At 41.9% G+C, this 23,857-nt stretch overlaps 1 protein-coding gene across 1 annotated transcript in view; it reads right to left on the reverse strand.

Moving 5' to 3' along the window:
* Positions 1-4,120: 4,120 nt before the first annotated feature.
* GLIS3 (GLIS family zinc finger 3) overlaps positions 4,121-23,857 on the reverse strand; it is a 347,865-nt gene continuing 328,128 nt past the window's right edge. Inside the window, exons 10-11 of the mRNA XM_069964277.1 lie at positions 16,951-17,133; positions 4,121-4,257 (exon numbers count right to left, since the gene is read on the reverse strand). Of these exons, the coding sequence (XP_069820378.1) occupies positions 4,121-4,257; positions 16,951-17,133 (320 nt within the window). The remainder of the gene's footprint in view (positions 4,258-16,950; positions 17,134-23,857) is intronic.

The raw sequence follows: 23,857 nt of genomic DNA on the forward strand, positions 1-23,857 counted from the left end.
CCTGAGCCAAGATGTTTCAGAATAGGGAATCTGTGGTGATCATCAGGTCCTTCTGGCAGCACCCTGACTTTCCTCAGATAAACCATACCATTCCAGGCACTTTCCTTTAAGAGACCACTGAAAGGGATATGTAGTTTTTAGATAAATGACCATTCATACAAAGATGACTCAAATCCATTAGAACAGGAGCTACTCTTATACAGTGGCTCCCCATTCTTGGTAATGAGGGGGTCGAAGTAGAGGGCACAACTTTATAACATCCATAGAGCATATGGACTAGGGGTTGTCTTCATCACTAGGCAACACTGTTAAAGAACAAATATAACATATCAACTATGTGACTGCCATCTCTGTTACTTTACCAGTAACCTAAATGTAATGATTCAGGTGACTGATCAGTTCACATATATAACGAATCCTAACTTGTGATGTAGCTGTAACTTGTGATGTAGCTGTAACTTTTGATGTAGCTATAACTTGTGATGTAGCTGTAACTTTTGATGTAGCCATAACTTGTGATGTAGCTGTAACTTTTGATGTAGCTATAACTTGTGATGTACTGTATAAAAATTTTAGTGTAATAATTAGAGTAATTATCTGCAAGAGTGATGTAAGTTTTACTCAGGTTCCCTCTATATAATAGTACATGCTGGAAGAGGTCAGAAACAATTTGTTGTGATAAATGTAAAAGATTGTTTTGAGCAAAATATGTGTTCATAGTTAAGCCCCTATTCCACGGGCCGACTGTGAGGAGCAAATGAGTGCTGTCAGCGCTTGTTTGCTCCTCGTTCCCCGCTCGCTGCCACCCCCATCACATGCGGCAGCAGCGAGCGGGTGAGTTTGGGATGGGCCACGGGGAACTGTGGGGGGGCTGCCCGGGTGATGGCTAAATTATCCGGGCAGCCCATAGAGGATAGTGGCAGTCTGCTGAAGCCGCTCCTATTCCACGGTGCGACGGCAGCAGATCGCTACTATCACAGTCGTTGGTCTTTCAGCTGGCTTGAAAGACAAACAAAAGCATTGATGAGCCGACATGAACAATGTTGCCTTCTATTTCCATGAACGATATGAATATTCCTTTCGTTGCCTTCTATTCCACGGGACGATTATCGGCCGTAGCAGACGATATCTGCCGAATATGGATGATAATCGTTCCGTGGAATGGGGCCTTTAGGTTTGATATCCACTTTTCTCTCTTTAGGTTCCAGTCCTGGCTTTGGCTAACAAATACTGATATAAAATACTGATCAAATACATTCATCTGAGAGTAGCCTGAAGCAGTATATATGGTTTAGTGTCTTGATTTGGTTTAGCAGTCAGTACTAATTTATAGTATGGGTTCAGCTTCAATATGATTGAAGTTGATATATAACCCCTCCTCTGTAATTTATGTTGTACCAGGAAGCTAACAACACTTTAAAATAAATAATAATAACAATAATATAAAAAGTAGTGTATCTGTGCGTCACATATTTTTGCTGAGCTACTGATCCTCCCTGTTCCCATCTCCCATTGACTTTAATGAGGACATGGCTTTGAAAAAACAGTGCTGAAAAACTAAGTGGTATGTCACTTTTCAGAGTGGATCGTAAAAACCACATCAAAACTGGTAACAAAAACTAAATTCAATAAGTGTTATTTCAAAGCCATTTTGTCCCAGTGAACATACCCTAAGGTTAAATTAAACCTTCTCCATTTAATTATCTGGGATTTTGTCATATAGTATTTGTTAGGAAAAATAGCCCAGCACTATTTCTCAAAGTGACTGACATCACAGAAGAACCTAAGGAACACCATTATAAGTCAATAGGGTGTGATGGAAGCCACTGGTGATGGTTTTGCTGCAATAGATCTGAAACTATGTCATTCTTGTTTTTCTGCACCTATGACACAGAAAAATGGAAATGTGTACAAATCCTAATGTGTCTGGAGATGAGACAACACTTACCAGAATTCAAACCAGTAAAGTGACACTGTCACTCCCTTTTTGCATTCTGACTTCTCTACACAGGTGTAAAGGGTAAATTTTGCAGTTTTCGTACCTTATTTTATACTCTACGTCATGGTGCTTGTTCCAGTAAAAAGTCATCCATGATGTCATCGGCGCATAGGCCTTTAGGTCGGCCTTTCCAATGGCCGCTGAGAGGGCCTATGCGGAAATGACATCACAGAGGGGCAGGGCTACAGTGGCGATGTGGGCGGGGCTACAGTGGCCGTGAAGCCCCACCGAGGTGGCACAATCAGCATATGATAAAAGATGACTTTTTACTGGAACAAGCACCATAACGTATGACATAAAATAAGGTATTAAAACTGCAAGATTTACCCTTTATACCTGTGTAAAGAAGTCATAATGCAAAAAGTGATGGTGTCACTTTAAGCTCTATTCTGACACTGACTGAATATAAGCTAAGCAACCTGCAGAATGGCAAATGTATCTTTGGGTGACATAGCAGTTTTGCCTAGCTTACCAGTTATAAGCGCTGCTACTGAATCTAAAGCAAGTTACACACGCACATTACTTTCAACCTTGTTACACTCTGGACATCCAGCTTGCACTATATGCCAACCACTTTGCAACTATGCAGGTATAATGCTGGAATCATGCACAGCAATTTTTTACCCCTTTGGATAGCTGCTTCCGTAGTTTTTGAACAAACACTAGAAGTGGATTGAAAAGGATGGAAAATATAAAGGAATGACTTATATTTCTGCTTCTTTCTGCAGCCACTCCTGACCTTAGCTAAAAACTGCAGGGTCAGATTAAAAAAAAACTGCTGTATTTGATTCCAGCAATAAAAAAAAACTTTATATTTTAATGGACCAAAAGCATATGAGCTTTTATATCCAATGAGTGTGAGATATCAGTCTCTGCTACATAGATGTCTTAAATTCTCCATGATGGTAGCAATTCAGAAGTGTGCATACAAAGCACATGTACTGCTGGGAAAGGGACACCAGTGAATGCCAGGGGCTCTTATTACAGAGTGTGTATTGCTTATATACCACCACCATACTCCTACCTTCTGGAATGTTTTGGAGAGATGGCTGCTGGCTCCTAGAGCTGTAGAGGGTGGTGTTATGGAATTACATACATTACAAGAATGAACAATGTGATGTAAGGCCCGCGGGAGTAAAACACTGAGGTGCCAGGAGGAGTACATTGTTCAACAGCTGAAAAAGTTGAAACCTTTGAGTCATATTTGTATGGCACCTGACCACTATTATTGTCTATTATATTATTGTATATTATATTATTTTCCTCTCCCTGTGAGATGAGTGACAGAGATCTCAGAGAGCCAGGGAATGAAGTGCTTAGACACTCGCTTCTCCCTGCATAGTTTAGAGATTGGTGAGGGTCTAAACAATCACATCCCAACTCATCTTAACATTTTACATATGTGTGTGTGTGTGTGACATGTCAAAAGTTTTTTTTTAATGACAGGAAGACTTCAAGGTTTACTCTTTTTTGGACATGGTTTAGACAAGCATATACCCCACTTGCTATGTTCACTTGCTGTCATTTTGAGGTTGAATGACTGCCATTTTGATGGTAAAAGATGGGCGTCTTTAGATAATGATGGACGTAAATAGAGATCACAATCATTATTTGCAGCTGACATTATTAAAAAATGGCTGCAAAACGATTGTTGTGTGAATATTGCCTCAAGCAGTGCAGGCAACATTTTCTATACCGAAATAAAGTCTGCCAGCCTAAACAATTCCTGCGGTGTAATTTAGTGTGTTCCACCATATGGAACTTGCATCAAATTCTTAGTGCATCTATGAGGCAATTCACTGCATTCAGCATAGATTCAATAAACTTTGCACTATTTTTGACAACATAAAATATTTTGCAAAGTGCTGTTTTTTTATCACACTGCTGACATTTTTATAACATTTTGAATTTCTTTTAGCTCTGTTATGAATCATACATTATGTTATTTTATGTTTGAAGTTGAGAAATTTATACAGTTTGTACAATTTCCACGGTTGATTTTGTTTTATACTGTCAATTTTTAAAATTCAATTTTCCAGTTTCTTCTGTCCCCATGAATAAAAAATTTTCTTTGTCAAGTCTTTTGTCTGAAATGGATTATTATTGATGTAAATGACATGGTCATCCTTCTGTATAAACAGATGAGAGTTGGCTAGGACAGCGATCAATTGCATTAATCTGCAGAAAACTAGTATCTTCTGAGATATTCCGCTGGGGATCCCCAAAAAGACCAGCTGATCCATTTGGAAAATCGTAAACTGAAACAAAGAAGAACACAAAATAATAAACATTAATGATATGTAAATGTACAGTATCTGCAATAAATATACAGTTTGGAATTTAGGACAAAGTTATAGGGAAGCTGACATCGAAGAATCGTGGGTAAAACTGCTGTCAGGCATGAACAGTGCAATGGATGAGCCGTACATTAACACGTTAAGCTTGCGTAATATTTATTACAGGAAAAAAAGCTTTTTTTTTTTTTAAACTGAACAGTGTCACAGAGGCATGCTAAAATTCTATGCAGGTGCTCTGGAGTCATGCTTGGCACAGGTGCTCCTCTTTTCCAACAGTGGCCTCTGAGACCTACCACGCATGCACTTGCACGGACAGGCCAATTGTGAAGCCAAGGTCTCATAGAAACACACTATTGCAGCTCACCGACTCTCCTGGGAACTTTAGATGGTGCACAGGACTGCTGTTCAGCAAACAGCCATTCAGGATACATGGAAAGATGAATGTCCAATTGCGAAGCCAAGGTCTCCTCTAACATTCCACCTGTAAGTACATTTGCACCAAGCACAGACTCCTGATTGCCTGTGTGGGATTTCGGCAGGCTAGTCAGAGGCCTCCTTGTCATTCAATCAGTGAGGAGGTGGGGAATAGTTGTGAGGCAGCAGGGACAGCAGAGGGCACCAGCAGTGTAGTATTCATGCCTGGCAGTAATTATAGTGCTTGAAAAGCACTATATTGTAATCCGTATTCTTCTTCTTCTTCTTCTTCTTCCGTTTCTTCTTCTTCTTCCAGCAATTTTTCTGCGCGTAATACAGCCCGAACCGCTTTGCGCACACACTCCATTCAAACTGCGTTTCGAAGCCCTCGGCGGTGTGTGGTGTGCTATCTATTTTTCGTTTTGATCGGATTTGTCGTTTTTAAGAAATTTACGTTAAACAACCCCAAATTTCCCATAGAAAATAATGGCCCATTGCAAATAACGGCCACACTCTAACCGCTAACAGCCAATCACAGCACATATGCAAATAGCTGAGATATTGCAGCCAATAGGAACTCTAAGGTTTTGTCAGGCAATGTATCACACCATCCACAGTCACATGTCCACAATTGGCCAATAGAAGATGTAATACATGGAAGGTCCTTAATGATTTTGTCTCACTGACATGAGTGTGACATGAGTAAGATTGTCATGGTAAAGAAATGATCTTTACCATTATAAGTACCCAGATCGCTCTTAAAGGGATCCAGGTCGCCCTTAAAGGAACGCAAGTCGCTCTTAAAGGGACCCAAGTCGTTCTTAAAGGGACCCAAGTCGCTCTTAAAAGGACGGGACCCAAGTCACTTTTAAAGGGTCCCATGTAGCTCTTAAAAGGGATCCAAGTCACTCTTAAAGTGACGGGACCCAAGTTGCTCTTAAACGGACGGAACGCATGTTGCTCTTAAAGGGACCCAAGTCACTCTAAAAGGTATGGGACCCATGTCGCTCTTAAAGAGACCCATGTCGCTAGAGGGACCTGGGTCCTTTTAACAGCGAACTGGGTCCCTTTAAGAGCGAAATATGTCCCTTTAAGAGCAAAATGGGTTCCTTTAAGAGCGTCCTGGGTCCCTTTAAGAGCGAAATGGGTCCCTTTAAGAGCGACCTGGGTCCCTTTAAGAGCGACCTGGGTCCCTTTAAGAGCGAAATATGTCCCTTTAAGAGCGACCTGGGTCCCTTTAAGAGCGACCTGGGTCCCTTTAAGAGCTATTAGGGTCCCCTTAAGAGCGACCTGGGTCCCTTTAAGAGCGAAATGGGTCCCTTTAAGAGCGACCTGGGTCCCTTTAAGAGTGACCTGGGTCCCTTTAAGAGCGAAATATGTCCCTTTAAGAGCGACCTGGGTCCCTTTAAGAGCGACCTGGGTCCCTTTAAGAGCTATTTGGGTCCCTTTAAGAGGGACCTGGGTCCCTTTAAGAGTGAAATAGGTCCCTTTAAGAGCGATCTGGGTCCCTTTAAGAGCTAAATGGGTCCCTTTAAGAGCGAAATGGGTCCTTTTAAGAGCGACCTGGGTCCCTTTAAGAGCGAAATGGGTCCCTTTAAGAGCGAAATGGGTCCTTTTAAGAGCGACCTTGGTCCCTTTAAGAGCAAAATATGTCCCTTTAAGAGCAAAATAAGTCCTTTTAAGAGCGACCTGGGTCCCTTTAAGAGCGACCTGGGTCCCTTTAAGAGCGACCTGGGACCCTTTAAGAGCGACCTGGGTCCCGTTAAGAGTGAAATATGTTCCTTTAAGAGCAAAATGAGCCTCTTTAAGAGCGACCTGGGTCCCTTTAACCTCTTAAGGACATATGACGTACCCGTACGTCATATGTCCGCATTAGCACTTCAAAGCGGGGCCGCGCGGCGACCCCGCTTTGAAGCGCAGCGGTCCTGGGTGCCGCGTGTAGCCTGGGACCACCGCTATTAGCGGGCACGGTCTGATCGCCGTGCCCGCTAATTAGCTAATCGGAGGCAGCTGTCAAAGTTGACAGCTGCCTCCGATTACCGGGGGCAACCATTCTCTAGTGTCTAGTGGGGGAGATCGCTCCTCCGGGACGTTGTCCCGGAGGAGCAATCTCCGTTACTGATGCCGGCCGGGGACTCGTCCAAGATGGCGCCGTCCCCGGCTCGGCACTCGTTTACTTCCGGCTGCAGCAGCCGGAAGTAAACGAGTGCCTATCTCATTGATCTCTGCAGCATATCTACGAACATGTTTGCTATCGCCGCGTGCGTAATCGTCCGAACGATTTATTAATCACATTCCTGATGTCGCACTTTAAACGGCGTAAGCGCAAAAAAATCCCAAAGTGCAAAATTGCGCATTTTTGGTTGCATCAAATCCAGAAAAAAATTAATAAAAAGCGATCAAAAAGTCGTATATGCGCAATCAAGGTACCGATAGAATGAACAAATCATGGTGCAAAAAATGACACCTCCCACAGCCCCATAGACCAAAGGATAAAAGCGCTATAAGCCTGGGAATGGAGCGATTTTAAGGAACGTATATTTGTTAACAATGGTTGACTTTTTTACAGGCCATCAGATACAATATAAGTTATACATGTTATATATCGTTTTAATCGTAACGACTTGTGGAACATATATAACAAGTCAGTTTTACCCCAGGGCGAATGGCGTAAAAACACAGTTCCCCCAAATAAAAGAAATGCGTTTTTTTATTCAATTTCACCACACTTTGAATTTTTTTCTGGTTTCGTAGTGTACTTTATGCAAAAATTCAGCCTGTCATTGCAAAGTACAATTAGTGACGCAAATAATAAGGGTTCATGTGGGTTTCTAGGTGGAAAAATGCAAGTGCTATGGCCTTTTAAACACAAGGAGGAAAAAACGAAAACGCAAAAACGAAAATGGGCCCCGTCCTTAAGGGGTTAAGAGCGAAATGGGTCCCTTTAAGAGTGACCTGGGTCCCTTTAAGAGCGAAATATGTCCCTTTAAGAGCAAAATGGGTCCCTTTAAGAGCGAAATTGGTCCCTTTAAGAGCAACCTGGGTCCCTTTAAGAGCGACCTGGGTCCCTTTAAGAGCTAAATTGGTCCCTTTAAAAGCTAAATATGTTCCTTTAAGAGCAAAATGGGTCCCTTTAAGAGTAAAATGTGTCCCTTTAAGAGCAAAATGGGTCCCTTTAAGAGTGACCTGGGTCCCTTTAAGAGCGATCTGGGTCCCTTTAAGAGCAAAACATGTCCCTTTAAGAGCAAAATCGGTCCCTTTAAGAGCAAAATATGTTCCTTTAAGAGAAAAATGGGTCCCTTTAAGAGCAAAATGGGTCCCTTTTAAAAGCGAAATATGTCCTTTTAAGAGCAAAATGGGACCCTTTAAGAGCAACCTGGGTCCCTTTAAAAGCAAAATGGGTCCCTTTAAGAGCGACCTGGGTCCCTTTAAGAGCGAAATGTCCCTTTAAGAGCAAAATCGGTCCCTTTAAGAGTGAAATATGTCCCTTTAAGAGCAAAATGGGTCCCTTTAAGAGCAAAATGTGTCCCTTTAAGAGCGAAATATGTCCCTTTAAGAGCGAAATGGGTCCCTTTAAGAGCGAAATGGGTCCCTTTCAAAGAGACCTTGGTTCCTTTTAAGAGCGAAATGGGTCCCTTAAAGAGCAATCTGGGTCCCTTTTAGAGCGACCTGCGTCCTTTTAAGAGTGAAATGGGTTCCTTTAAGAGCGACCTGGATCCCTTTAACAGTGAAATATGTCCCTTTAAGAGCGATCTGGGTCCCTTTAAGAGCAAAACATGTCCCTTTAAGAGCAAAATGGGTCCCTTTAAGAGCAAAATATGTTCCTTTAAGAGAAAAATGGGTCCCTTTAAGAGCAACCTGGGTCCCTTTAAAAGCAAAATGGGTCCCTTTAAGAGCGACCTGGGTCCCTTTAAGAGCGAAATGTCCCTTTAAGAGCAAAATCGGTCCCTTTAAGAGTGAAATATGTCCCTTTAAGAGCAAAATGGGTCCCTTTAAGAGCAAAATGTGTCCCTTTAAGAGCGAAATATGTCCCTTTAAGAGCGAAATGGGTCCCTTTAAGAGCGAAATGGGTCCCTTTCAAAGAGACCTTGGTTCCTTTTAAGAGCGAAATGGGTCCCTTAAAGAGCAACCTGGGTCCCTTTTAGAGCGACCTGCGTCCTTTTAAGAGTGAAATGGGTTCCTTTAAGAGCGACCTGGATCCCTTTAACAGTGAAATATGTCCCTTTAAGAGCAAAATGGGTCCCTTTAAGAGCGACCTGGGTCCCTTTAAGAGCGAAATATGTCCCTTTAAGAGCAAAATTGGTCCCTTTAAGAGCTAAATGTCTCTTTAAGAGCAAAATGGGTCCCTTTTAGAGCGAAATATGTCCCTTTAAGAGCAAAATGGGTCCCTTTTAGAGTGAAATATGTCCCTTTAAGAGCAAAATGGGTCCCTTTTAGAGCAAAATTTGTTCCTTTAAGAGCGAAATCGGTCCCTTTAAGAGCGACCTGGGTCTCTTTAAGAGCGACCTGGGTCCCTTTAAGAGCGACCTGGGTCCCTTTAAGAGCGACCTGGGTCCCTTTAAGAGTGACTTGGGTCCCTTTAGGAGTGACCTGGGTCCCTTAAAGAGCGAAATGGATCCCTTTAGGAGCGACCTGGTTCCCTTTAAGAGTGACCTGGGTCCTTTTAAGAGCAAAATATGTCCCTTTAAGAGTGAAATGGGTCCCTTTAAGAGCCACCTGGGTCCCTTTAACAGCGAAATGGGTCCCTTTAAGAGTGAAATTGGTCCCTTTTAAGAGCAATCTGGGTCCCTTTTAATAGCGATCTGGGTCCCTTTTAAGAGCGATCTGGGTCCCTTTTAAGAGCGATCTGGGTCCCTTTAAGAGCGACCTGGGTCCCTTTAAGAGTGACCTGGGTCCCTATAAGAGTGAAATGGGTCCCTTTAAGAGCGTCCTGGGTGCCTTTAAGAGCGACCTGAGTCCCTTTAAAAGGTGAAATATGTCACTTTAAGAGCAAAATGGGTCCCTTTAAGAGCGACCTGGGTCCCTTTAAGAGCGACCTGGGTCCCTTTAAGAGCGACCTGGGTCCCTTTAAGAGCAAAATGGGTCCCTTTAAGAGCGAAATATTTCCCTTTAAGAGCAAAATGGGTCCCTTTAAGAGCGACCTGGGTCTCTTTAAGAACAAAATGGGTCCCTTTAAGAGCGACCTGGGTGCCTTTAAGAGCGACCTAGGTCCCTTAAAGAGCGAAATGGGTCCCTTTAGGAGCGACCTGAGTCCCTTTAAGAGCGACCTGGGTCTCTATAAGAGTGAAATGGGTCCCTTTAAGAGCGTCCTGGGTGCCTTTAAGAGCGACCTGGGTCCCTTTAAAAGGTGAAATATGTCACTTTAAGAGCAAAATGGGTCCCTTTAAGAGCGACCTGGGTCCCTTTAAGAGCGACCTGGGTCCCTTTAACCCCTTAAGGACAGAGCCTGAAATGGCCTTAAGGACCGGAGCAAATTTTATGAATTTGACCAGTGTCACTTTATTCATTAATAACTTCGGGATGCTTTTACCTATCCGGCTGATTCTGAGATTGTTTTCTCGTGACATATTGTACTTCACATTTCTTGTAAATTGGAGTCGATACTTATAACGAATCTTTATGAAAAAACCCAAAATAGCGTGAAAAATTGTGAAAAAATGCATTTTTCCAACTTTAAAACTTTTCTGCTTATACAGAAAATGGTTATACCACATAAATTATATATTAAATAGCATTAGCAACATGTCTACTTTATGTTGGCGGCATTTATTAAACTATATTTCATTTTTTTTAGACAATAGGAAGCTTAAAACATTAGCAGCAAATTTCCAAATTTTCAGTAAAATTTCAAAATCAGATATTTTTAGGGAACTGTTCAGGTTTAAAGTGTATTTGAGGGGACTGTGTGTTAGAAAGCCTCACGAAGCACCCCATTTCAGAAACTGCACCCCCTAAACTCTGCAAAAGCACATCCAGAAAGTTTTTTAACCCTTTAGGGGAGTCACAGAAATAAAAGCTAAGTGTGTAAGAAATTTGAAAATTTTAATTTTCTGTGCAGAGATTTTATTGTAATCCAATATTTTTCATAATTATAAACCTATTACCAGAGAAATGCACCCCAATATTGATTGCCCCATTTCTGCAGTTTATAGAAATACCCCATATGTGACCCTATTGCGCTATTTGACGCAACCACAAGCCTCAGATATAAGGGAGCGCCTAGTGAATTTCAATGGCTCCGTTATTTTTGGTCATTTTTGACTGTACCACTTCAGGTTGGCAGAGGCTCTGGGGTGCCAAAACCTAAAAAACACCCCTAAAGGGACACCATTTAGAAAACTACACCCCTCAAGGAATGTAACAAGGGGTGCGGTGAGCATCTGGACCCCACAGGTGCTTCACAGATTTTCCAAACAATATGGCTTGAAAAAAGACTAAAGTATTTTTTACACTAAAATGTTGTTCTAGCCTTCAATTTTTCATTTTCACAAAGGGATAAAAGGAAAAAAAAAACACAAAACATGTAGCACAGTTTCTCCCGAGTACGGAAATACCCCACATGTGGACATAAAGTGCCAAGCGGGCGCAGGACGAGCCTCCAAAGGGAAGGAGCGCCAATTGGCTTTTGGAAGCTGGATTTCACTGGAATGGATTTCAAGGGCCATGTCGCATTTACAGAGCCCTCGTGCTGCCAAGACACTGGAAACCCCCCACAAGTGACCCCATTCTGGAAACTACACCCCTCAAGGAATCTAACAAGGGGTGCAGTGAGCATATGGACCCCACTGGTGACGGGCCCAAATGTGGAAAAATGTGACGTGAAAGTGAAAATTTTCATTTTTTCACTTTCATGGCACAAATGTGCCCGTCATCCAGGGGTCCATATCCTCACTGCACCCCTTGTTAGATTCCTTGAGGGGTGTAGTTTCCAGAATGGGGTCACTTGTGGGGGGTTTACAGTGTTTTGGCAGCACAAGGGCTCTGTAAATGCGACATGGCGTTCATCATCCATTCTAGCCAAATCCAACCTCTAAAATCCAAATGGCGCTCCTTCCCTTCGGAGGCTTGCCCTGCACCCACATGGCGCTTTATGTCCACATGTGGGGTATTTACGGACTCGGGGGAAATTGCTCTACACATTTTGTGTGTTTTTTTTCTCTTTTAACCCCTTGTGAAAATGATAAATTCAAGGCTAGACCAACATTATAGTGTAAAAAATTTAATATTTCATTTTCACGCCACATTGTTCCACATTTGTGCCCGTCACCAGTGGGGTCCATATGCTGACTACACCCCTTGTTACATTCCTTGAGGGGTGTAGTTTCCATAATAGGGTCACTTGTGGGGGGTTTAACTGTCTTGGCAACACAGGGGCCTTTTGAATGCAACATGGCCCCTCGAAATCCATTCCATCCAAATCCAGCCTTCAAAAACCAAATGGCGCACCTTCCCTTTGGAGGCTTACCCTGCACCCGCATGGCACTTTATGTCCACATGTGGGGTATTTCCGTACTCAGGGGAAATTGCTCTACACATTGTGTTTTTTTTTATCTTTTAACCCCTTGTGAAAATGAAAAAATCAAGACAAGATCAATGATTTAGAGTAAAAATTTTAAAAAAATTACACTAAATGTTGGTCTAGCCTTGATTTTTTTCCATTTCCACAAGGGGTTAAAAAAGAAAATGAACACAAAACGTGTAGGGTAGTTTCCCCTGAGTACGAAAATACCCCACATGTGGACATAATTTGCCATATGGGCACAGGGCAAGTCACCAAAGGGACAGAGCGCCATTTAGAGGCTGGAATGGGGGATGGAGGCCATGTCGCAATTACAAAGCTCCTGTGCTGCCAGAACAGTAGAAACCCCCGACAAGTGACCCCATTCTGGAAACTACACCCCATAAGGAATCTAACAAGGGGTGCAGTGAGCATATGGACCCCACTAGTGATGGGCACATGTGTAGGACATGTGCCGTGAAAATAAAAAATACCATTTTTTTCATTTTCACGTCCCAAATGTGGCCGTCACCAGGGGGCCATATACCCGCTGCCCCACTTGTTAGATTCCTTATGGGGTGTAGTTTCCAGAATGGGGTCACTTGTGGGGGGTTTCTACTGTCCTGGCCGCACAGAGGCTTTGTAATTGCATCATGGCCTCCTCTAATGGGAATGGCAGCCATACCTATTTAGCTGGGGAAAAGGGACAATTCTAATTTATTTGGGGGTATTAGGCCAATTATTAGTTTATAAGGTTGAAAATGACAGGTGTCCATCAAATTCAACCTGTGTTGATCCAGAGGAAGGCAAAAACCCCTCGTGAGGCAGACGACAGTAGCCTCATCACAGGGGAAAAATTCCTTCCCGACTCCATAATGGCAATCAGAATAATCCCTGGATCAACGTGACCCCTGAAATAGGAATAAGGGACAGAATTTAGATAATGTAGAACCCCAATGACGTGTAGTGCGCCTTGGAGCGATCCAGTATGCAGAGGCCGGGGGGATCAGGACAGGTGTCACACTGGTAAATGTTGTCCTTCCTGATCCCCCTGTTACGCCACACTCTGCACTTCTTCTGGGGTCTCCTGTTCTCCAGTGTGGGGGACGTCACCTGGAAAATGTTGTCCTGGTGCGATACGGGGTCCTTCATATCCAGAAGCGCTGGGTCCGCTCCATGGCTGCTAAATATTAGGGCTCTATTACTACTTCTGATATGTTCGGATCGTGCCGCAAGCTACAGTAGCTCGGGCAGCGAGGGACCGGAAGAGGGGGTGCTGGTATAAAGGTTATCCCCGTACGGGTGGTGGTGACCTTTATCCAGCAGTGGGAAGATCAGTTCCCGGACGATCTCCCCACTAACTCCGAGGATGGGGGGGGGGGCATCTGGCGGCTGGATTCGAGTGTCCCTTCCTTCATACACTCTAAGGGTACGTGCACACTGCGGAATCGCGAAGGATAACCCTTTGTGCATTCCGCAGTTGGCACCCGCCGGCGGACTGATGCAGGCGCACGTCTCCGTCCGTGTCGTAGACTCCATTCTATGCACGGGCGGATTCCGCTCTGCGTCCAACGTGTTGATGGAATGACGGATAATGGAATCCGCCCATGCATAGGATAGAGTCTATGACACAGGCGGAGACGCGCCCCTGCATCAGTCCGCCGGCGGGTGCCAGCTGCGGAATGCACGAAGGGTTATCCTTCTCCATTCCGCAGTGTGCACGTACCCTATATCTGTAAGAGTACCCTGAGGTACTCTCACAGAGTTTGTAGAATTTCACGCCATACCGTCATCTCTTATTGGGACGGTACTGGCGGAAAAGACGTGTCCGGGAGGCAGCGTACGCTACGCTACTCCCAGACACGTCACTGGATGATGAGGAGGATGAGGATGAATGGAGGAAAGAAGGATCCCCCCAATTCATCCTCACTGGCTGTTTTGGTGTCGGAGGCAATAATAACGTATGCGTCCGACACCGAAAACACCCTGGGGGCCATCTTTATATGGGGATTGGTATATGGGGTATGTAGTGGTGTAGTGTAAAACTTTATTCAATGTAGTGTGGTGTAATGTAGTGTTTTTTTACGTGTTTTTTACAGTAAGTATACAAAAAAAACCTACGCCAAAAATGGTGTTGCTGATGAATGCCGCACTTATGTTCGGCACTTATAAGCAGACCGTGGCAGTAGGATATAAAAAAAAAACACCCTACGCCAAAAAGGAGGAGTTGCTGATTAGCAGCGCACTTTCGTGCGATGCTGATCAACACTCAGCGGCGATAGGGTGCGGAAAATAGAAAAAAAAAAAATTGGGAAAAAAATTTTTTTTTTTACTACATTCTGAACATCCCTGTAGTGGCTGATACGTGTATTACACTTATCAGCCGCTAGGGGGCAGCAGAGCGCAAGATCCGAAAATAGACGACGCTGGAGCCGGAAAAATACGAAAATAGACGACGCTGGAGCCGGAAAGAGACGATCGGGACTCACGGAAGAAGCCGAAGTCCCAACAAGAGGAAGTGGACGCCGGGAACCCGGAAGACGCCGATCAGGACCCCGGGACAGGTGAGTAATGTACAAATACCTGCTCCGGACCCCTCAGCTACCTAGCTGAGGGGTCCGGAGCAGGTATTTATTACTTGTGGGGACTTTGATCGCCGTGAACGGCCGGCCGGCTGGCCGGCCGTTCACGGCGATCGGGACGGTGGTACCGTGACCACCATTACTTTTTACAGTAATGGCGGTCGGTGCCGTCCTCGGACAGCACCGACCGCCATTTTTTTCCGGGTCATCGGGCCACCGATGGCCCGGAAAGGTTCCGATCGCCGCTATGGGCTTATCAGCCAATAGCGGCGATCGTCGGCATGGGGGGGGTTAACAACCCTCCATGCCGACAGGGAGAGATGGCCTGCTATGTATTATAGCAGGCTATCTCCCCCGATCGGGACCCGGCCGGCCGCGGCGCCCGTTTAAAGGGATGACGTACCGGCACGTCATGGGTCCTTAAGTGACAGTGATCCATGACGTGCCGGTACGTCATGGGTCCTTAAGAGGTTAAGAGCAAAATGGGTCCCTTTAAGAGCAAAATATTTCCCTTTAAGAGCAAAATGGGTCCCTTTAAGAGCGACCTGGGTCCCTTTAAGAACAAAATGGGTCCCTTTAAGAGCGACCTGGGTCCCTTTAAGAGCGACCTAGGTCCCTTTAAGAGCGAAATGGGTCCCTTTAGGAGCGACCTGAGTCCCTTTAAGAGCGACCTGGGGCTCTTTAAGAGCGACTTGGGTTCCTTTAAGAGCGATCTGGGTTCCTTTAAGAGCGACCTGGGTCCCTTTAAGAACGACCTGGGTCCCTTTAAGAGTGACATGGGTCCCTTTAAGAGCGAAATTTTTCCCTTTAAGAGCAAATTTTTTCCCTTTAAGAGTGAAATTGGTCCCTTTAAGAGCAAAATCGCTCCCTTTAAGAGCGAAATATGTCCCTTTAAGAGTGAAATGGGTCCCTTTTAAGAGCGAAAAATGTCCCTTTAAGAGCAAAATGGGTCCTTTTAAGAGCGACCTGGGTCCCTTCAAAAGCTACCTCGGTCCCTTTAAGAGCGAAATGGGTCCCTTTAAGAGCGAGCTGGGGCCCTTTAAGAGCGACCTGGGGCTCTTTATGAGGAAATATCCCTGGGTCCCTTTAAGAGCGACCTGGGTCCCTTTAAGAGCGAAGGGACCCACGTCGCTCTTAAAGAGACCCAGGTCGCTACTAAAGGGACCCATGTAGCTCTTAAAGGGACGGGAGCCAAGTTGCTCTTAAAGGGATGGGACCCAAGTAGCTCTTAAAGGGACGGCACCCAGGATTAAAGTTAAAAGGAAGTCACTGGTAAAGGAGCGCTCTTTTCAAGCACTATGTATTTCCCTGGAAATGCAAATCTAGTTTTACCTGTCATTCTTGGCTGTCAGTTTCTCCTAAGGCTATGTTCCCACAATGTATTTTTTTGGCCATGTCATAGAATATATAACAGAACATATATATATATATATATATTAACAGTTAAAGGAGTACTCTGGCCAAGTCTAAAAATCCTGGGCGGGCAAGGGGTGTGGGGAACATAATAAAGAAGTCTTACTTACCCATGCCACACAGTGCAGCATCACTGCTCGCAGACCCCCGCTGACCTCCTGCAGAAAGTCGTGAGAGACTGGAGGCTGACAGAGAGCTGGTGACACTGCGCTGCGGGGGCACGGGGATGGGTAAGCATAGCTTCTTTATTATTTTTCCATCCCCATGCCACCTGAGATTTTTAAATTTGGCTGGAGTTCTTCTTTACGTACCTTGGTGAATACAATAATTCTTTTATCTTGTACAAATCCTCAGTTGCAATCTGAATTACAGGGCAGTATTTAGAATTCTACTGACTTCTGGGCTGAAATGTCCCAGCATTCTCTGCTAGTTCAATGGAAAGACATTTCTCTTGTGATTGCATACTCTTTTTGGTGGAGTTTTTATAGCAGGAATTACAAACTAAACTTAAGTAGAAAAATAATTTTTTGGGATCTGTCTCAATAAACTAGTTGACTGCTACAAGGAACAATTAGAAGAATGATAGTTGCAATTTTGGAGTATCAAACAGGTTGGAACAATAACAGCACACGCTCAGTTTGTGTTATTAATGTACAACTAAATAAAGAAATACACAGGCATTATAATAGATTATGCACAAGCCAAAAAGACAGAAATGGATGCATAATAATAGATTATAACATGTACCTGTAATACCAGAGTGAGAAGTAAATGCTCTATGAAAAACATCAAAGTCCGTTTTGTTCCCACAACCATGAGGCAAACAGTCTTCAAATGGAGACACCATGTTGCATGAATTACCATGCTGCATGTTTCGTTGAGAATCATTGTAATTTGGCGGACAAAATGTTTGCAGGTGGCCATAAAATCCTAACAATATAAAACATGGATGGTTAAGGATTAAAGCAACAGATATATATATAATAACAAATTATATACAAGATTTTTAAAAAAACATACATAAATATTTCTATTTTTTACTGAAGCCATCCTCACAGGCCCATAACTGAGATGCTTAAAGTGTACCTGTTGTTAAACTTTCAAAATCTAAATAAACAGTAGATGTGAAATAAAGCAAGTTTGCAAGTTAAATTCATTATAATTTTTTCCAGTTATCATGCTGTAAACCAAAGCTGAATTTACCAGAAATCTAGGCCCAGTCCAGTCTCCCAAAGGTAGCTTCAATAGAGACTAAGCACATGAAGTCCTGGCCAGTACAGAGAGTCACAGCTCAATGTGTCCATCAGTCACATGACTGCCTTCTCTGCAAGCGCATATGACCTGGGAAAAATGGGACTTCCTGGGTTTAGACTCTGAAAAAAAGGAGTCAGAACACAGGAAGTGCTGTGTTTTCCATGATAACTAAAATAATAATAATAATGACTAAATTGCAAACTTGCTTTTTTTCACGAGTAATGTTGATTTAGATTTTGACATAATGATATAAATCGTTCTTGATAGCTTTCTAATGGATATGCATTTAATATGGATTAATTGATCAATAGTGAGTGTTACATGAATAATTTAAATAGGAAACCCTCTAATCTTCATGGGACCTTTACTGTATTTCTGTAGGCATCAATTTTATACCATGACAGTCATACAGAAGACAGGACAAAAATATCATGGTATGCTCCACCAGATGCCATATTTATAGAACGTAACTTCAGACATGAGCCGTCATACAGCCTGTGCTTGAGGACTTCACTACAATAAATACTAAATTCTGACAGGAGTTAGAGATTATGAAATCACTTATGAAGCTACAAAGTGACCATTCCTTTTAACTACTACTTATTTCCTACTACAAAAATATTTTTTGTTGCGGTTCCCTATTAAACACCGATGTTCAGTCGCTGAAAGGGTAAACTGAGGAAAAATGAGACACACTTTTCTCTGAATGTGTCACAAAACATATGTGTTGTATTAAGTCAGCGTTTCTTAAAGAGCCGCGGGACGTAAAATGGTGAGCAAGCATTCATGACTCGGCTGTACAGTTTAAGAGCTCTGTAATATTTATGCCAAGATGTTTATCACAGTTTCCAAGAATTACTTTATCACATTCTCAGTTTCTCGTGATTCGTATTTATTACTTTTAATGTGGACTTTGAATCAATAAGCATTGAATTCCACAAAATGGGGAAATTAATCATCCGTAAGTATTTGTGCCAAAGCTTCTGAACCAGCGATCACAATACACTTATACAACCTGTTGCTTCCCAGCTGTTGATGTACTGTATTCAGTTGTAGTAATCATCTAAAGGTTGCTTATAAAGGACCGGCAGAACATGCTTAGAATAGCAATTCGGTAATGGCTTCAATGTCTTAGAGTGAATACCATTGACTTAGAATTTCCTAATGGATATTTTTTAAATTAAACATTAGTCTATGGAATGTAGATAAATACTCTTGCTGCTACCTTGAAGAGATGAAAGGTTAACAAATGAATGTGTGATGCAAGTCTTAGAGGGAACCTGTCACACTAAACATGGCAGCCACACTCATGTAATACACAGCAGATGCAAGCAGATTAGTAAATAGTTCTTTTTAGAACAGTGATGCAGAATAATATTGATCTAAAGATCATCTCATTCTGGTCTTAGGAGTCCAGGGGGCGGTCTTACTCAATGTTTGGCCTTTACCTTGTCAATCACCATTATGGACTTGACCTTGGACTCCTAATCCCAGAACGGGCTGGAATGTACACCAAGTTTTTCCCTACCCAACTATATATGAATCTGCTCAGCTCCTCCTTCTCTATAACATATTGTCTGGAAAAGGGAGTACATTTCAGGTTTCTTTAAGTATTACTAAGCTATTTCTTCAAGTTTTAATGAACACAGTTGTCTTGGAAGACTTGTGGAACAATAATCCCAGTTGCTGTGTGTATTTATATGTTAATGAGTAGATAGTTGTAAATATGAAAAGTTTAAATTACAACATATTACAGCTCTTTACGCTACATCCTTGTACAATGAAACCCTTAGAGTCAGTTCACACTGAGCACAAACAGCACAATTCTTTGAGCAGAGACTGCTGGGAGCGGAGGCGCATGTGCCCTCACATTCAGACACTGCAGGACACTGAGCACAGCAGGATTCCACTATTTTGCTCAGTGTGAACTGGCCCTTAATAGAGACACAAAAATATGAGGAATTTATTTAGTAAACAGCAGCAAAGGATCCAATAAGTATGAGTTTGGTTCAGTTTCAACATATGTTTTTTATCTGCTATAAACATACAGTAGTGTGCTAAACTTTTGTATACAGAGGCTGCACACGTATGTTATTTTTATTTGCAATCAGAAACAGAGAGTGTCACAAAATAATCCCAAAATAACATTTTTACAGAGGGAAAAAAATGAAATGTGAACAAAGCCTTACAGAGATGTAAGATTGCAATTACAAAATGCTTCTTCCAAAACTTTTAATAAATATGCATTACACCTGAATTTGTAGACTGCAAATGCGTGTCCAGAGAACCTATATATCATGGCATAGTGCCCCTATGGTTATTTAATGGTACAGTTGGCAATTTTTATGCCTCTGTGTGTTGACTCTTCTTGGCACCAGATTCTCCCCTGCTTTGTGTGCACTATTTTGTACATAGTTCAGTGCATAAAGCATAAAGAAACATTTCAGCAAATCACTGCTAAATGCTACTTTTATGTTCAGGGCCTTGTATGGGTAAAATAAAGAGATGCAAGGTGGCTAGTGGTGATCATTGTAGCCTTGTGGTGCTACACACAATAATCACTGAACTCAAGGAGATCAGTGAAACAATTCCAATGAAGTACTCAATCAGGTCTTCACTGATGCTCCCAAAAATTTAAATATGCAAAACAAAAGTCCGTGGAGCCTCAGTTGCAAGTCTCAAAACACGGGAATAGCCAGATATCCCTAGCCTGTTGCCACGGGGTGCCATGGGGGGGGGGGGGGGGGTCATGGAGATGATGGGGAGAGCACCACACCACCCTGATAGGTAGCCCCTTAAGTCCCACTTGGTTGCGAGTATTGGAACATAAATAGGGAAACAACAGAGTGGCTCCTTTTGTGTCAAAGTGTAACTCAAGGTGCGAGTATTGCAACATGACAAGGGCTTGCAAAGGGAGGCATCCATCCACAGACAGCTGTTTGGGGGCCACCCTGTTGTTTCCCCATTTATGTTCCAATACTCGCAACTGAGTGGGACTTAAGAGGCTATCTATCAGGGTGGTGTGGTGCTCTCCCCATCATGGAGGCACCCCATGGCAACAGGCTAGGGATATCTGGCTATTCCTGTGTTTTGAGACTTGCAACCGAGGCTCCACGGACTCTTGTTTTGCATATATTTATACACAGTAAAGTAAAGGTAAAATACTACTGTAAGATAGGTATAAAATGTGTCTATTTTAAATCTACATACAGACTGTATACATGTAAGTCTGTATGCATACTGTAAAAAATATTGTTTTGCAAAGTGTGCAAAGACAGCTGTTTTTCCATATACTTAAAGCAGCACATTATTAGATTCAAAACATGGCCATGTTTTATACCTATTTTTCTTTCTTTTTACTGTATTTTGCTTTTACTTTACTGTATTTGAAAATAGCCTTAGGCTATGTTCCAAAACAGTATTTTGCTCAGTATTTTTCAACCAAAACCAGGAGTGGATTGAAAATACAGAAAGGATCTGTTCACACACTGTTGAAATTGAGTGGATGGCCACCATTTAATGGCAAATAATGACTGTTATTTGGAAACAACAGCTGTTGTTTTAAAGTAATGGCAATTATATGCCATTAAATAACGGCCACTGAGCAAAAGATACTGTGTGGCAACAAACCCTAACGAGTTTTTCCAAAATGACAAAAAAAATGCTTTTAAAAAACACAAACAAAAAAACAAAATAAAGATATACCTGTCCTCTGGGTGTGTGCTATAACAGCGTGGCTCCATTTTCTACAGTAAAACTGACCTGCAGTATTACACATAAACTGAGGAAAAGAGTGGCACTATTTCAGCCATGATTCTTTATACCTGGTAAACCCTTTTAGCATTTATTCATTCCCTCTGACATACAACAGGTAAAAGTAAAATAAAACTGAACTCCCACAATGCCTTGTAAAACCACAGAGTGAATAGTTTGTGCAAGAGTTCCAGCTATAACTTTATATTATGCTTTGATGATAAAACAGCAATCGCTCTGTGGTTCGGTAAGTAATACTATTTCAGTAATGCCCAGTACACTTTGATCTGACACTTTCCTTAATCAGGAAATGCTTAAATATTGCAGTCACCAGGTTGACTTATTACTTCTACAGATTTTACAGAAGTAAACATAGTGGCACACAAGGTATTCTTAGTATACACAGTCTATATTAACCCTTTCACATTGTTGATCTCTACATTTGTGTCAATGGACCTGGAACGGGGTACGGAACAGGCACATGCACTCCTTACACAGTGGGTGTCTGCGGCTATCTGCAGCCTTTACTAGGCTATATGCAGAGCACTAATCTAACTGATCAAGGCAATGTAATAGCACTGCATTTAACAGTATAAGTATTCCAGTGTCCCTAGGGTGATCTTAACTGTACAAAAATATTAAATAATATTAATAATAATAATAAAAAAATAATATATATATATATATATATATATATATATATACTCCCCTAATAAGAATAACTAATAAGAATCACTCCCCCTTTTTCCCATTAAAAAATCTATGTTAGTAAAAATAAAAGTAAACATATTTTGCATTCCTGTATGTGGCTTTGTCCATACTGTTAAAAAAAATATATTGATCCTGCACTGTACACATCATAAAAAGTAAAAACAAATGCCAAATTTTCAGGGTTTTTTGTTACATGATATGGCTATGTTTATACGACATTATTTTCCTGTTTTCCGTTCATATGACGTCCTTCATTTTGAGTTCAAAATGCCTGTCATTAAAATTAGTCTTTAGATACTTTCTTTCTCATGTGAGGATAGACATATATTTATTCCAGGCATGTTTACATTAATTTACTGCAGAAAAAACAACCCCATCTGCTTATAGGGGTGAGAATAGAGCAATTGCAAGTATTTTTTTTTTTTGCCCCAGAAATAAGTTTTTTCAGTTTTGCGTTTTGTTGTACATTTTATGGTAAAATGAGAGGTGCCAATAAAAAGTTCAGTTGGTCCTGCAAAAAAGCCCTCATATGTAAGTGGAAAAATAAAAGAGTTATAACTTTTACAGGGTGAGGGAGAAATGATGAGTAAAACGTTTATAATGTAAAAAAAAAGTAGCTCTTACCAATTTTAGTAAACAGGGCTTCATCATTGAAGCAATAATAGAAAACATGTTTAATTTGAACATTTCTAACCACAATTGTTGCCTCTAAAGCCAGGTTCACAGCATTTCTTTGGATTATAACAACTCCTAGTGGCATATATCTGCCCATGACTTCCATTAACAATAAGTATATTGTGTGGTATACAGTATATGTTATTCTTGCACACAGATGTGTTCGAAACTAGTCAACTATATTAGGTGTTATACCTGTGAAGCTGTGATTCAATGCTTTGTTAAAGGAGTTTGGTCATTTTCAAAAAAGGGCAGCTGGAAGGGGCAGGGGGGAAAGTTATAACGAGCCCTAACTTACCTCTACCCATGCCCGTAGTGATAGGCGGGACTGGCCTCAGGGACCCCGCTGTGATGTCATCACAACTCGGGGGAAAATGTCTGTCCTTGCTGATGGACAACCTCCTCAGCCAAACAGTGACTGTAGAGACATCCTGCCCCGGTCACTAATTGGCTGAGCGGCCAGTCCATCAGCCAAGTCATGACGTGTTCAGCACCATATATCCCGGAGCCACGCAGGGGTCCCGAAGCAGTGATCAGAGGCTAAAGAGACACGGGAAGAGATGAGTTAATACACTCTGTTACTTCCCCCATGCTCCTGCCTTTTTTAACTCCCCTTCCCATCCAGAGGCTTTTCCTTTATTTTTTAAAAGCTGAAAAAAACTGAATGTAAGAAAAAAACATCAGTGGAGTGGAGTGGAGTGGTAAATTACTTACTATTAAACATTTCCCAGATTGTGTCTTTTAAAAGGTAGCTTTTTTTATTATAAAAATATGTATATATATATATATATATATATATATATATATATGTATTTGTTAAAGCACTTAATATTTCACTGTATGATTGACGTTATTTTACATGTTTAAGAGACGTGGTCTAGTATATTTATACAGTCCAGCGTCCAAGTTCTAGGTCAGTCTTGTCATCATTTATAGCGGAAGTTATTTGAAACCATATTTTAAGTATCTGATTTGATAGGATCTTTACTGCATATAAAAGAGAGTTATACGTTACTATGGCTCTGGTTTATGGATAGAATGTGTTTTATGCATAAGATTTATATGTGTATAAGTTGCTGAAAACGTTCTCTTACTACTAAGTATTAGAGTCCTTTCTAGCCAAACATATTATACCGCTTCCAGAGCTTTGCTTTTCTCTCCTGCAGGAAATCTGCAGCTGTATAATACTTGTAGTTGATAGAGTGGTTAGTCTATCTTGGAATCATTTCATAGTTTCCTTTAAAGAATTAACACTTCCAGA

The sequence above is a fragment of the Dendropsophus ebraccatus genome, chromosome 3, assembly GCF_027789765.1.
Source record: "Dendropsophus ebraccatus isolate aDenEbr1 chromosome 3, aDenEbr1.pat, whole genome shotgun sequence".
Lineage (NCBI taxonomy): Eukaryota > Metazoa > Chordata > Amphibia > Anura > Hylidae > Dendropsophus > Dendropsophus ebraccatus.